This window comes from Juglans regia, chromosome 15 (assembly GCF_001411555.2).
Source record: "Juglans regia cultivar Chandler chromosome 15, Walnut 2.0, whole genome shotgun sequence".
NCBI lineage: Eukaryota > Viridiplantae > Streptophyta > Magnoliopsida > Fagales > Juglandaceae > Juglans > Juglans regia.
Genome location: NC_049915.1, coordinates 4,202,333 through 4,216,309, shown reverse-complemented (window position 1 = coordinate 4,216,309; position 13,977 = coordinate 4,202,333). Strand labels below are relative to the sequence as shown.

At 34.1% G+C, this 13,977-nt stretch overlaps 1 protein-coding gene across 4 annotated transcripts; it reads left to right on the top strand.

Moving 5' to 3' along the window:
- Positions 1 to 1,859: 1,859 nt before the first annotated feature.
- Positions 1,860 to 13,762, top strand: LOC108990398 (WD40 repeat-containing protein HOS15-like). Of its 4 annotated transcripts, none has more exons than XM_018964352.2 (14): positions 1,860 to 1,989; positions 5,429 to 5,491; positions 5,666 to 6,031; positions 7,142 to 7,236; positions 7,326 to 7,372; positions 8,817 to 8,967; positions 9,176 to 9,239; positions 9,391 to 9,549; positions 9,693 to 9,814; positions 10,739 to 10,813; positions 11,082 to 11,135; positions 11,249 to 11,322; positions 12,756 to 12,830; positions 13,371 to 13,762. In XM_018964352.2, the coding sequence occupies exons 1-14, from the start codon at positions 1,929 to 1,931 to the stop codon at positions 13,588 to 13,590; spliced, it is 1,626 nt and encodes a 541-aa protein (XP_018819897.1). In that variant the 5' UTR covers positions 1,860 to 1,928; the 3' UTR covers positions 13,591 to 13,762. The 4 variants fall into 4 exon arrangements, with proteins under 4 accessions (XP_018819897.1, XP_018819895.1, XP_018819899.1 ...); XM_018964350.2 differs by having other exon boundaries at positions 5,429 to 5,574; positions 5,674 to 6,031; XM_018964354.2 differs by lacking the exon at positions 5,666 to 6,031.
- The last annotated feature ends 215 nt before the right edge of the window (positions 13,763 to 13,977 follow it).

Below are 13,977 nucleotides of genomic sequence, written 5' to 3'. Positions count from 1 at the left end.
ACTGAAAGAAGCATTTGTGGCCAGTATTCAACATCCTAGATTCCTAAAAACATGTTTTGATAAACATTTAATGAATTAAAATAGTATTTCAATTATTAATAAGGATATCAATTCTTTTCATCAAATATAGTCTAATGATTAAAAGGTTTATTTGAATCCTTAAAACATAATAAAAAATTCCGATTAATATATCAAAAGAACAAGGAGATTGAGAGGAATAAAAGCCCTAATATTTCGAAATTTTTCAACAAACTAATTTCAACGAATTTGATCAATAGTATTTGGGTTGTATAGGAAAAAAATTCAAAAATTCAAACTGATAAACAATTTTTTTTTTATATGAAGGATTCTGATCTCAACATGTTAGCTCTTATACCAATTGTTGTATATAATATAAATCATACTAAGAACAAGAATCACAATTCTCAAATCACAGTTTAGAAAATACATGCAGAAGACATATTGAAATCAAATCTTGATACTTCACAAATATTAGTAGCCAAATCTTCCCCTCCTTACTCCTTACAAAAGTATTAGCCTTCAATGGAGCAAGCCAATAGACACACATGGAGAGAAGAGGGGCCTAGCTATATATAGAAAACTTATGGAGTCCTCCCATTAGAGACTCAAATTTCTAGAACAAAAACCGCCTTAAGCTTCCCAATAGGATTTAGGAAATTTATAGAATAAAACCTGTAAGCTTATTGGCCTACATACGTAATTTACTATATTAAATAGAATATAATCATATATTACTAAGGTGCAAAAATCTCAAATGATCACTTAACATATTGGGTTTAACCAAAATACCAAAGTTATATGTCTAACCCATTTTTATGAAACACAAAATATGCAATCAAATGAAGCTCATATTTTGAAAATACTCTAACATATTATTTCATGAGAAATATTTGATTTATAAAAAGATTTAATAAAATAGAAAGAAGAAAATAGGTATATTAATGTGTAAAATTAATTTTATTATAAAATAGATTTAACATATTATATTTATTCATATTAATTTATAAATTTATTTTTTAATGAATCTAACAACCACGTGAATTGAACCATTCTTCAGCAGTGCCATCCATACATCTTGTATTTTATCATTCCTGTTAGTGTAACATATTTCTTTAGGTGAAAAACACATTTTCGTGTTTTCTTTTGCATAATTAATGCAAAAATGATATAAATATTCTTATTCCACAACTTTTGCATAATTATTTAATAAAATATTTTTTTCTTTTTCTTTTTTTTTTGAATTAAAAGTATTAATTAAACAGTTGGGTAAAAGTTGGGCAATAATTTATTTGTATTTCCTCTAATTAATATAATAATAAATATTATTAAGGAAATATTTAATTGGAAAATAATTATGAGAAATTGAACTTCAAAATAATCTAGTAATTCTAAAAACTTTGATAACATAGAGTTTTTAAAATTCCAATGGTTATTTTTAAAGCAAGTAGTAGAGATATAAATAAGAAAAAATCTACACAATTTCCTACTATTCACACAATTTCTACACACCATATTTTTTTTATTTTTTTTTCTTTTATCAAATATTTAATATATAAATAGTAAATAGAAGAATTGAATTAATTTAAAAAAATTTTAAAAAAATATTAAAATTTTTAAAAAATATTATGCTTGGAGGTTGGGAGAGTTGTGTAGCATTACTCTATAAATAATTATAACTTTTGAGATATATGAGAAAAATAATAAGTATTAAGTAACGTTTTTCATTAAACATCTTTGATATTTGTTGTTTTTTTAAAATAATAAAAAATAGTGATCTGATAATTATTTAATTTTGATTTTAAATATAGTAATGGCAATCCTTTGTCCAAATTTAACAATCCCCTACCAATCTCGACAGTTCTCTCTCTCTCTCTCTCTCTCAATTTACCCACCAGAGCTTCACGAAGATGATCTCCATCACTTCCGCCGAGTTGAACTACCTTGTTTTTCGTTATCTCCATGAATCAGGTTAGACGCTCTTTTCCATTTCACTCAACAAAAACATGGCTTTCTTCTCCATTTTGTTATTTTTCTGTTACATTTACAAAAAGATTCGTTTTCTTTTTCTTTTTGATTTCATTTCATCTTGTTATAGAAAGATTAGGTCACCCAGATGTTGGCTTTATTACAATATCGCATAGTTTTGGAAACTTCAAACTAGGGCATATCGACTGTGGTTGTAAAATATGACACTCAGGATGTTAATTCCTCCTTGCTGGTTATCAATTATTATGGTAGCATTCGATTTTAAACTCTATATTTGTACTTTTTTTTTGCATTAATCCGATGTCTTCAAGTTATGAGGCAAATCGATAGAAAGATAAATCAGCCAGTGGTAGTTGTAAAATTTGTAGTATCATGTAACCTAAATTCCTAAAGTTGCTACCTGAACTTTAGCCTATGAAGTGAGCCCTTCAATGAAGTCTTCCGGGCAACATTAAATGCTTAATAAATACTATAGAACCCACTTTAAATGTCTCGCCTTTCCCATTATACACCTAACCATACCATTATTAATATAATTGGGACCCTTTTGGAAAGTATTTAGTAACTAGCAAATCTAGTAAATGTCGAGGTGTCAGATTCATCTGCTTTACATAGTTATTCCTTAACTATGTCGTCTTATATTGACACGGGTATGGAAGGATCAAGTGAATGTTCCGGGTGATGCAAGTGGATGGTATGTGCTAGTTCTTTTGGCTGGTTTGAGCTGTTACGGCCTTGTATACTCGAAAAACTGACGGTTTCAGTTGCTAGTCCTACAGGAATTGAGTTATTTCATATTCTACGTAGTGTTTGAATGTATTCATCCAGAATCTAGAACAGGGGCTGCAAAGAAAATCTGTTTGCTAACTACGGCTGTTGTTTTAAATACAATGTGCAATGCAACCCATATAAGATGGCCAGCCTCCAGTTAAGCTCTCTTGAAGAAAAAGATTGTGTTTTTAATAAATAATAAGTAATCAATAACTTTGTTAATAAGGTAATGTATAGCCCAAGTACATGGGTCATATACAAGATAGACTCCTAGATTGAGTTAGAAGCTGATACAAGGAAATCGTGGACACTAGGCTCATTAAATCTGTCGCTTAATCCCAAAGGAACAAAGTTTTAACGAAAGAGTTTTTTTATTTTATCCGCGGTCTGCTTGCGATCGTTAAAACTTCTGTTTTCATTCCCTCTAGATGCACCATATTAAACATGGAAAATGATTTGTACAATCTCAGGGTATACAAACCCCGTGTGCCCCACTTTTTCTCAAAGAGACTATGCAAGGCTTGCACACCGTAAGATTATATCTTGCATTACACATTAAACATATAGGAGCCATCTTCCATATTGCTATGATTTGTGGGCAGCCGTATAGGAGTCTCCAAGATGCAAGGAAGTGTACTAAGCATTAACATTGGATTCATCATTTTCATCTTCAAAATTTGATGAAAAGTATATGTTTTTCATAAATCCAAAACCTCTCTATCTATAACCCCACATTGGATTAGCTATTGGATTCATCAAAATAATAATATAATATTATTTTGTTAATAATAATATTTTTAATTTATTTTTTTCATATTTTACAATTACACTAACTATATCTTAATTAATAATTAATTTGATACTTAAATTATTATTTTCCAACTTAAATATATTGTGGCTCAAAATTGGAAAACAATAATTTAAATAAATAAAATAATGGTTATAGAGTATGAATAGTGAGTCTTCAAATTTGAAGATGAAGGGAAATGTATTGTAGCTAAAAACTTGACATTTGAGCATATGGTGAATCCAATGCCAGAATTTTAAAGCTAAAATCATCAAATTTTGAAGATTGGACTCATTTGATGAGTCAAATACTAGTGCTCTAAGCTTCTTGGCATGACTCAAGCTATCTCCACTCTTGAGGGAAAGATTATTATAGGGCACAAATGGCATATTTTTTTTTTATTTTATGACGGAGAACCATCCCACGGCAGAGCCCTTAGGACTCACCTAAGGAACCTAAACCCCTAGGGAGACTAGCACAGCAACCCACTGTCATGGCCTCCCACTTAAATCGCAGTTTGATCCAGGGGCAGTTGAACTTGTGACATGGAGCTCATGCACACAAGTCCGTCTTTACCACTTGGGCTACCCACAGGTGGGTCAAATGACATATTTGTTTCAAGTGTAAAAGATTTTCAAGGCATCCCCCATGTGATAGGGCCTGGTTAAGCCGTAATTGTTGTACTAGGAAAATGCTAGCATCAAGCTCTGTTGATTAGTGTTTTTTAGGGTTGCAACCCGTGTCTTGATAATATTTTTAACTGCTGAGAAATAAATCAGGACGCCCTTGTACAGAGGTAAGGGATGCTTAGGTGGCCCAACCATTATTTACCTTATTATTTTGTGGTTTTTTTGTTCTTGGAATGTGATAATGATGCTAAGATGAACTTGGAACCAAGACAAAGGAGCAACCCAAAAACCATATCTGATTTTTTTAATGAATAAGTTCTTACCATCCAGCTTGGAGCATTGCTTAGCACTATACTTCAGCGACTTATTTTAACTGATTTTATAGTATTATAAGTCAAATGTCTAAAATGATATCATGGCTTTGATATAATATAACTTTAATGATTGTGAGCAGTGGATTTATATGGCTTTCTGGGAGCTTAGGCATGGTAACTGGTAGTCTAACAAAGGAACTGGTAGTCTAACAAAGGAAATCACAGATTTACTTGTAGTTTAATGTTGGCCTTGGTTGACTTGAAAGTGTTAGTATACCTGAAGTTTTGGATTTAATTATGTAATTATGGTAATACACTAATGTGTCTTTATGCAAGGCGGTCTCAATTAGCAGATAAAAGATTTGGATTTTAATGCCATTTATCAAATTAAGAATTGGGGTGGGTGATTGTTGGGCTTGCATGAGTTATGCCCGGGAGGATGGTTGATCTTCTTGCAAATTAGACAGCCTTCATGATATCCTGCAATTTGCAGCTGTATGGAAGATAGTTTCTATATGCCACTGTGGTACATTTGGTGGGATGGGAATGATTGTAACTTTGAGGGGAGCTCTCATTGGAGAACTCAAAAGTTTCTTTATGAATACATTATTTCTCTGGAAAATTGCCATAGATATCAATCAGCTTAGCTTTCATAATTTTCTTATCTTTATTTATAACTAGGTGTTTTTTCTTGTATATAGCCTGTGTACTTTAGCTAAGTCTATTTATACATCCGTATCAACAAAATTTCTCTTATTAGAAAAAAGGAATTGTGATGGAGACACCCATCCCAACTCATAAAGAAAATGAGATGGAGAAATTATTTTTGTAGTTTTACCTCTTAATAAAATCACATACCTTATATGATGAATCTGCATGTTGTTTCGACTGTTTCTTTAATTTTTACCCATTTCCTCCAGGTTTTACACATTCAGCTTTTGCTTTTGGATACGAAGCGGGGATTAATAAAAGCACTATTGATGGTAACTTAGTTCCACCAAGTGCTCTTTTTACATTTGTCCAAAAAGGAATTCAATATCTTGAGCTGGAGGCAAATTTGAGTGGTGTAAGCATGTTTATTATGTCTTTATTTCATATTTTTTTAACTTATATTTTTGTATGCTTCAGAACTTTCTGCTGATTTAAATCTTGGTTAGGTCTCCAGACGAATGCTGATATGGATGATGATTTCTCATTTCTACAACCTCTAGATCTTATTACAAAGGATCCCTATGAACTACAGAGAATCATAAAAGCTAAAAAGGAAAATCTACAAAAGGATAGACTTGAAGAAAATGGGAAACATAATGAAGATACCCAAGTAAACGAACTGGAACATACACAAGAAAGAGAAGAGAAAAAAGGAAGAGAAAAAGAACAAGAACCAGGTAAAGAGACAATAGAGAAGGATAGGGAGCACGAAAAGGGTAAAGAGAAAGAGAAGGCACACCAGGATCACATCATCAATGGAGAAAAATGTGAAGATAAGTTCGTAATGGAATATGAAGAAAATGGAACTTTAGGTGGTGATATACACTTGCCATTGCTTTTGCTATTTTATTTACAAAATTGTGTTGCCATTCTGAAAGTATGTATGGCATTATAACCACCAATATAAATCACTTTTACGTTGAAGTTTGAAAAAGATTTGAACAATACTTTTGGATGAGAAGTTTTATGAAATTGGTATTGGTTATTTTCAAAACTTGTATTTTGTGCACAGAGAATAGGCATATTTAGTTAAATAGGACAGCCATGTAGTGGTTGAAATTGTTCTGTGATTATTGCTCATATTTTCTGTTTTGTGCTACTTTTAGCTTGTAATTGTATTTCATATTTCTTCTGCATTCCAAATTTTAGGAGGCGGAGACACAATGAATCAAGGTTTTTGCTTAATACACCAAGTTAGAATGTAGTATGTTGTTAGCCTCTGAGAGTAAGGCTTGTATTACTTGCCGCATACGTGTTCACTTGCTTCAGCACCCGTAGGCATGCAGCTTACGACATGCCCAAAAATTTTTCCTGGGATAGCTATTCACTTCTAATGGCACTGATTTAAACCCAGGCTTATCCTGAGACTATTGCATTGCTATAACGGTGGTCTCGGTGAATAGGCCCCATATTAGTGATCTTGGCTGGTTTTGTGGGTGTATGATCTTCCTATAGACTAGTTAATTGCAGGTCTTCCTTCCTGATGAAAATAGATTTCTGCACATGCAATGCAGCCTTCAAGGTGCTTCAGATTTGCATTTTTGCTTGCACTTCATATCTAATAACTATTTCCTTTTTTTCTTTCTTTTTTTGGTCTGATGGTTTTACATGGGACTTAAATGCATTCAATGTCTTGTGCAAAGATGTCTCTGTGCGCTATATGGTACAATACTTGAATGTCATGCAAACATGGGCTGTGATAGTTTTTGAATTCTTATAGCTGTCTTATGGTCGGCATTAACCTTGCATCTTACCTCATTTTTCATGTGATGGAATAAATTTGCTTAGGATTCTTAAGAGAGATCACTCCCTATCTGAAGCGCACATAAACTGTCACAGACATATTCTGTTCTATTAGGATGGCTAACTGTATATTGGTTTCTGGTTAAAGTAATTAATATGTTTGTGGATATGCAAAATAGGGCCAGAACCAATGGACATCTCAACAAACACAATGTCCTTGCCTTGTGACATTTCTAGTCATGATGTAACAATTCTAGAAGGCCATACATCAGAGGTTTGGGCATATCCACATGTCATTCATTTATTTCTCGTTCTTACATGGTTGCCTTGTATGGCCTGAGCTTGTTCCTCCATTGCTGACAGGTTTTTACTTGTGCATGGAGTCCATCAGGTTTGCTGCTTGCATCTGGGTGAGTCTAATGTCTTAAAAAAGATGCTTCAGATAAGCATAATTTCATTGGTGTGTCTAGATTATATTGAATTGTTGTTACAAGTTGGTATTCTAGTTCTTCTACCCTGTAAATGTTTCTCCTTGTAGTTCTTTGCTGAAATTGACTGTTCCTTGTTTCACCTTGGAACCATTAAGGTGTATATGTTGGGCTGCTCAAAGTGTTATGCTTTGTTTTTTTTTAAAGTGACGTGAATTTATTCTGGCTATTTAAAATTTTAATTTCCTCTAACCAGTAATTATTTGGTAAGAATTTGCTGAATCATATGGAGCGCAAATGAAGAATTTTAATTTCAACAGCAGATGCTTAGCTGTTGCGGCATCTGTAATTTTGTCTTCTTTCTCCTTCGGATATCAAGTTTGGTTATATTAATTTGGCTTCCTTATATTGATTGTAAAGGAGGGGCTATATGGTTGGCTGAATTGCACTGCTCAATGAGTTATTTCTTGTGTCTGGGCTTCAGTTCGATATCCTTGTTTTTTAATGTGAACAATAAGTTATCTTTTGCCAAATTATAACAAGTTATTATATTTCCTTGTACCAATTTTAAATTCTTGTTCTTTCTCCAAATTTTGTCTTCTTTATGGTATTCAATGTGAACCCTGATATTGAATTCCATCCACAAGGCGTGCACATGTGTATGAATGGCAAGGTTCTAGTTTGCATCTGAACCACGTTGCTTATCAAAATCTTTTCAACAAGTGTAATTAACTAAACTAATGCAGAGGAAAATAAATGCAAGTAGTGATGCGGCCTGCTTTAAATTGGCCACATGGATTGGGGAGTAGCATTTGGACTGGACTTTCTCATTAGGTGCTTTTAGTGTGGAGAATTGCATGGCGTCAACAACAATCCAAGGACTAGAAAACTGGCATTGGTCCCCCAGAGGTTGACCACCAGCTGCCATAAGATGAGGCATTGCATTGCCACTTTAATTCTTTTTTTTTTTTATGTGTATTGTCACTTAATTTTTACTTGCCTTTGGTTAGGAGTACGGCCTAGAATGGAGGAGGCTCTTTCTAAGCTTGTTGTTTGCAGTTACATCTGGTGTAAGATAGTCAGTTGGTATGTTTTCAAATGTGATTGCCTAGAAGTTAGGGCTTCCACTTCATTGGGAATGTGAAGGATTGTTGATTGGATAGGGACTCACCAAGCTTCTTGTTTCAGCAGTTATTGTAATGTTTAGAGATGATCCTCCATTTTCTTCTCTTTTCTGTTTTATAAAATATCAGATAATGATGTAACCCGAGCACATGGGCAGCTCTGGTTTCTATGACTGTAATGGATCATGCATGTTCCTGACCATCAATGCTAAAAAAGGCAGCAACTTGGAATTGCTTTTTTTTTTTCCTTACACCCAAAAGTAGCATGCTCAAAAACTACGTTATTTAATTTCAATACATAGGTCCGGAGATTCAAGTGCCCGCATATGGACCATTGCAGATGGGCCTGGTAGCTCAAGTTCACAAAATGGACCTTTAAATGTTGTGGTGCTGAAGCATTTCAGAGGTAGAACCAATGAGAAAAGCAAGGATGTAACAACACTGGATTGGAATGTGAGTGTCTATAGTATGATTATGCTTGATGTGCTTCCTTTATACCTTTAAGTTTACATTGAAGCTAGATTTGTTCCCCATTTCACATCTATTGTCACAAGCAGTAAATTTGACATGATTTTTTAGTTGAACACCTGTGTGTTTGAGTGCACATGTTCATCTGTGTGCATTTATTCTCATTCTCACTAATGCCCTATCCATTGTGTAGGGGGATGGGACTTTACTTGCAACAGGATCTTATGATGGGCAAGCAAGAATATGGAGTGGAGATGGTGAGTTGGTTCACTTTGTAGCACTGTTAGCATGTACACTTGCATGGAATTCTGTCAATGGTTAAATCAACGGTTTAAAAAGCACACGGATCCGTTGTTCTTATTTTATAATGACGTTTATTTTTGTATTAACTGGTGGGATCTTTGGTAGGGGAGTTGAGGAATACATTAAACAAGCATAAAGGCCCAATATTTTCTCTGAAGTGGAACAAGAAGGGTGATTATCTTCTTAGTGGCAGCGTGGATAAAACTGCAATTGTGTGGGACATAAAGACAGGGGAATGGAAACAAGCATTTGAATTTCATTCAGGTGCAACTTGGCAATTTCCGTTTTAATAATTTTTGTTGGCATATGGTATACTGATACAGTGACATCAATGAATCTCCTTATTCCTTTCTCTCTAGAAATATGCTAGCATTTATATTGATATTGAAGCACAATTCTTGTTTCAGGTCCTACACTTGATGTCGATTGGCGAAACAATGTTTCATTTGCAACGTGCTCCACTGACGGTCTGATAAATGTTTGCAAGGTTGGAGAGAATCGACCAATCAAAACTTTCTTGGGGCACCAGGTTTGTCCTAGTAATCCATCAATTCGTTCATGTTCTGATGTCTACACGGTTTAAATACCACATCATCACTTGAATCCAACTCATGATAAACTATTTACACTTATATTTTTTTTTTACAAGCAACTATTTGCTCTTTTTATCTTGGCATTCTTCCAATATTAACTGATGCTTTGGGAAACTGTTAATGAGAAATGACATATTTGCAGCAGCATATCTCATAAGCTGTCCTAGTTCTTTGGATTAACCAGGAGGCGGCAGGATTTGAAATAATCAGATTCTGAACCTCTTAGTAGTGGAAATACTCATTTGTATTCATAAAAAAAGTTATGTTAATGTTGGAATTTGGTATGTTAAATGCATTAATGACTCATACTTTAATTTATTTTCTCTCTATTTAGGATATATTCTCGATGTCATCTAGTATCTCAAGAAACTACCATCAATCGGTAAATCACATAAAAAATGAATAGATTGAGTATCACCAATTGGCAGCACAGGTTAGGTTCCTTGCTAAGCTTCATTTCTTGCCTTTGCTGATGCATTTACTTGAGTGCTTCTCTTCCCACATTACAATCTGGATGCTCCTAGCACTTGGTTCAGGTGGTAAAGGGGGTGGGTGGGGCGGGTCTTGGGTTGAAGCTTGCCTAGATAAAATGGTTATTTAAAAAAATAGCATTTGCAAGGTGGCTTGTTCTTCTCCGTCAATTTCTGCATTGAATTCTCTCAGGTTATAAATATCGGTATCAAATTTGTTGTACAGGATTTTCAACTCATGATTTAATTACCTTTAGATCTCTGTACTTGTAAGTGTAATTACTGGAAATGTGTTGAGGAAAAAATTTAAAGCTTGGTGGAAAATTATTATGGAAATTGATCTTGATAAGATGAATTTTCCTCAACTGTGTTCGTTTTGGGCCATTTCAGGGTGAAGTTAATGCTATCAAATGGGATCCAACAGGTTCACTCTTGGCCTCTTGCTCTGATGATTACACTGCAAAGGTGATTGCCCATGATTATTAACCTTGTCTTTTTGGTATTACTTTTAGGCCGGTTCCTTGCAAAGAAATAGGAGGAATTGTTTACTGATACCAGTGCCTCCATTCCATGTTTTGTTCAACTCTTCTAGAATTACCAATTTATTTCCGGCCAAGCATATATTGATACACTTAGATGCCTTTTTTAGTATAGAAAAATCTTGGTTGTTATTCAATGATTGTTGCTTGAGATTTTTTCTGGGACCGGATTGACAACCATAAGATTTTGATAGATATGGAGTTTGAAGCAGGACAAGTATTTGCACGATTTGAAGGAACACATCAAGGTACTGCTATCCTTTTTCTATTTATTGTTCATCTAATTTCTACTGCCTCCTCTACACTCTTTCCTGTATTGTGTTTCCAGATTGTTGTTAGTGATCAACTGAATTTTTTTTAGGAGATATATACTATTCGATGGAGTCCTACTGGACCAGGCACAAACAATCCTAATCAGCAGTTATTGCTGGCAAGGTACACTTAACTATGGCACTATGGTGAATGGGCTGGGGGTCAAACAGGACGTAATGCTACATGCGTCTTTGATATTTTTTTATGGCGTTGACTTCCCTTGACATTCAATGATAGTTTACCTTTACTCTGATATGAGATGTCACCTATATCCCAACTTTAGGTCATCATTAGATGTATCTCTCTCTCTCGTGCTTAAGGAAAAAAGGACACGTCTTAACTAAAAATTTCCACAATTTTATTGACGAATCTGCTTTCACTGAGACTCCTATTGTATCGTGTAGTTCTCTATTTCTTTGTTGATAGTCAAGCAAATACACAGACTCACAAACAGTGAATCAATTTAAGTATTTTGTTGCATTTGTATACTTCTTGTGTACTTGGGCTTCGCCTATTACATTGTGTTTAATAAAAATTTTAACTTATCACTTATCAAAAAAAAAAATTTTAACTTGTCAAAAAAAAAAGTATTTTGTTGCATTTGCATTGAGCCTGTTAGCCATATTGAACTGACTATAATATCTACTTGGAGGGAGGCCTTATATTGTCCTTGTCCTCCTTGATGATGGTCTTGAATCTTTGATAATGTTCTAGTCCAGGTAATGTACTAATCAAGGTATTAATGGAACAATTTATCTTTTAAACCATATACCTGTTTGTGTGACCACCAAAGAGTGGTAATAGTCACTTGTTTGGTGAGTGGGAGGTCATGGGTTTGAGTCTCCATGGGCACAATGCCACGGACGACTTTTATTTACCCTCCTTAGCCACCAACATCTACCAGTATACCCTTAGTGGGATTAGGATGGTGCTAACACTCCATTCCGTGTTGAGGGAGTGCTTGTAGATGCTCTCATTTGACAACATGTAGCAGGCTCATTGCAGAGCTGTCTACCCCTTGCTTTATTCCTCCTTAATAAAGCAAGGATATTCTGATGTGCACTGATTTCAACTGGATTGTTGATGGCATATCTTAATGTTTCAAGATGTATGATATGTTTCCTAATTTTGTTTAGAAGAATTTTTTATGTATTCCATGCTTCCTTGATTTCCCTAGATTGGATGTATCTGCTGGGTCTTTCCATTCTAACAAGTATTATAGAAACAAATCACTACCTCCACCCTAAGTAAGCCAATTATGAAAGAGTCACGCTAGGATGCCTGTGATCTCTTAAATCGAATGATACCATGTAATACTATGTGTAAGCCATGTCACCTTTTAATTTGTTAGAATATACATATTGCCTTATTTGTATGGAGAATGCTGCCAACAAGATGGACATTCCTTCTAGATGTTGGTTATTAGATTTTTCAGTTGCCAGCATATTTCTGTTTGTTTTGTTCGATTGTTTTCCTTTTTTTTTTCATGCACTCCTATGTCTCAGACAGTGTCCCCATATTTTTTTCCCTAATTTTTTATTTTTCTGCTGGAGAAGCGCTTCATTTGACTCCACAATAAAGCTTTGGGATGTGGAACTCGGGAGACTTATCTGCAGCTTGAATGGTCACAGGTACCAAACCTAAAACTACAATCACTTCAATTTACATCACATTGCAATTATTACTTACCAAAAAATTAATGAAGCAAACATCATGTCATTGGAAAATCCCACTTGTAACAACATCCTGGGTGCAAATAAAGCATGGACAGAATGATTACACCATCTAGTGCTGTTCATAAGCCAAACTGCACATGCACATCCTGTTGTGCTTTTTCATCTTTCAGTATAGTTTTGATCGCCATGGTTATTTATGTTCCAACTGAAAGTGTGCACCAAACCGGACTTTCTTTCTTTCTTCAGTTGCCTGTATTTGCAAAAGTACATTAAGGATTGGTTTGGATTCAGAGATGAAATGAGATGGTTTTAGATGAAAGATGAAAGTTGAAAAAAATATTGTTATTATTTTGGGATTTGAAACAATTGAATTGAGATTTTAAAAAGTTGAATTGTTTATTATATTTTGTGTGAGAATTTGAAAATGTTGTAATGATGAGATGAGATAAAATACTTTCTGAATCCAAACGGGGCTAAACAAATGCTTTTCCACAGGGATCCTGTATACTCTGTTGCTTTCAGCCCTAATGGCGAATATTTGGCCAGTGGATCTATGGATAAATGCATGCACATATGGTCTGTGAAAGAAGGAAAGATTGTGAAGACGTATAGTGGGAATGGTGGGATTTTTGAAGTTTGTTGGAACAAGGAAGGTGATAAGGTTGCCGCCTGCTTTGCTAACAATGTTGTTTGTGTCTTGGATTTCCGAATGTAGAACTTGAAGAGTTTTTGTTATCAGTCTTTTTTTTTTTTTTTTTTTTTTTTTTTTTATGGGCTAAATTAGCTTTCCCTTTCATCTCTATCTTTATAATTACTTGCATTGATATGTACAAGGCAACATTGTTTATTTCGAACTTCTAATATAAAAATAGTGGCTTCAGTTGACTTGTTGGTCGTGTAATATATTTTAAATGGCTATCATTTATGTAATTAACATATAAAATTACTTAAATATCTCAAATCAATATTGAAAACAACAAACTCCCTTCCCTTAAGAATAACATTGCTATCATAGTTAGATACGTTGTTTTCAGGCTTCAATCTTTCACATCCTCACTTGCAGTTTTTTTATTTTTTCAAGTAATTAAGAAATGAACTGTTA

What these genes read in the sequence shown, in the direction of transcription:
- LOC108990398 (XM_018964350.2), top strand. Translation starts at nt 1,929, where the DNA reads ATGATCTCCATCACTTCCGCCGAGTTGAACTACCTTGTTTTTCGTTAT. An exon ending in TGGAGGCAAATTTGAGTGGT is followed by an intron (nt 5,575 to 5,673) that starts GTAAGCATGTTT and finishes TTAGGTCTCCAG; the next exon opens with ACGAATGCTGATATGGATGA. An exon ending in AAACTTTCTTGGGGCACCAG is followed by an intron (nt 9,815 to 10,738) that starts GTTTGTCCTAGT and finishes GGGCCATTTCAG; the next exon opens with GGTGAAGTTAATGCTATCAA.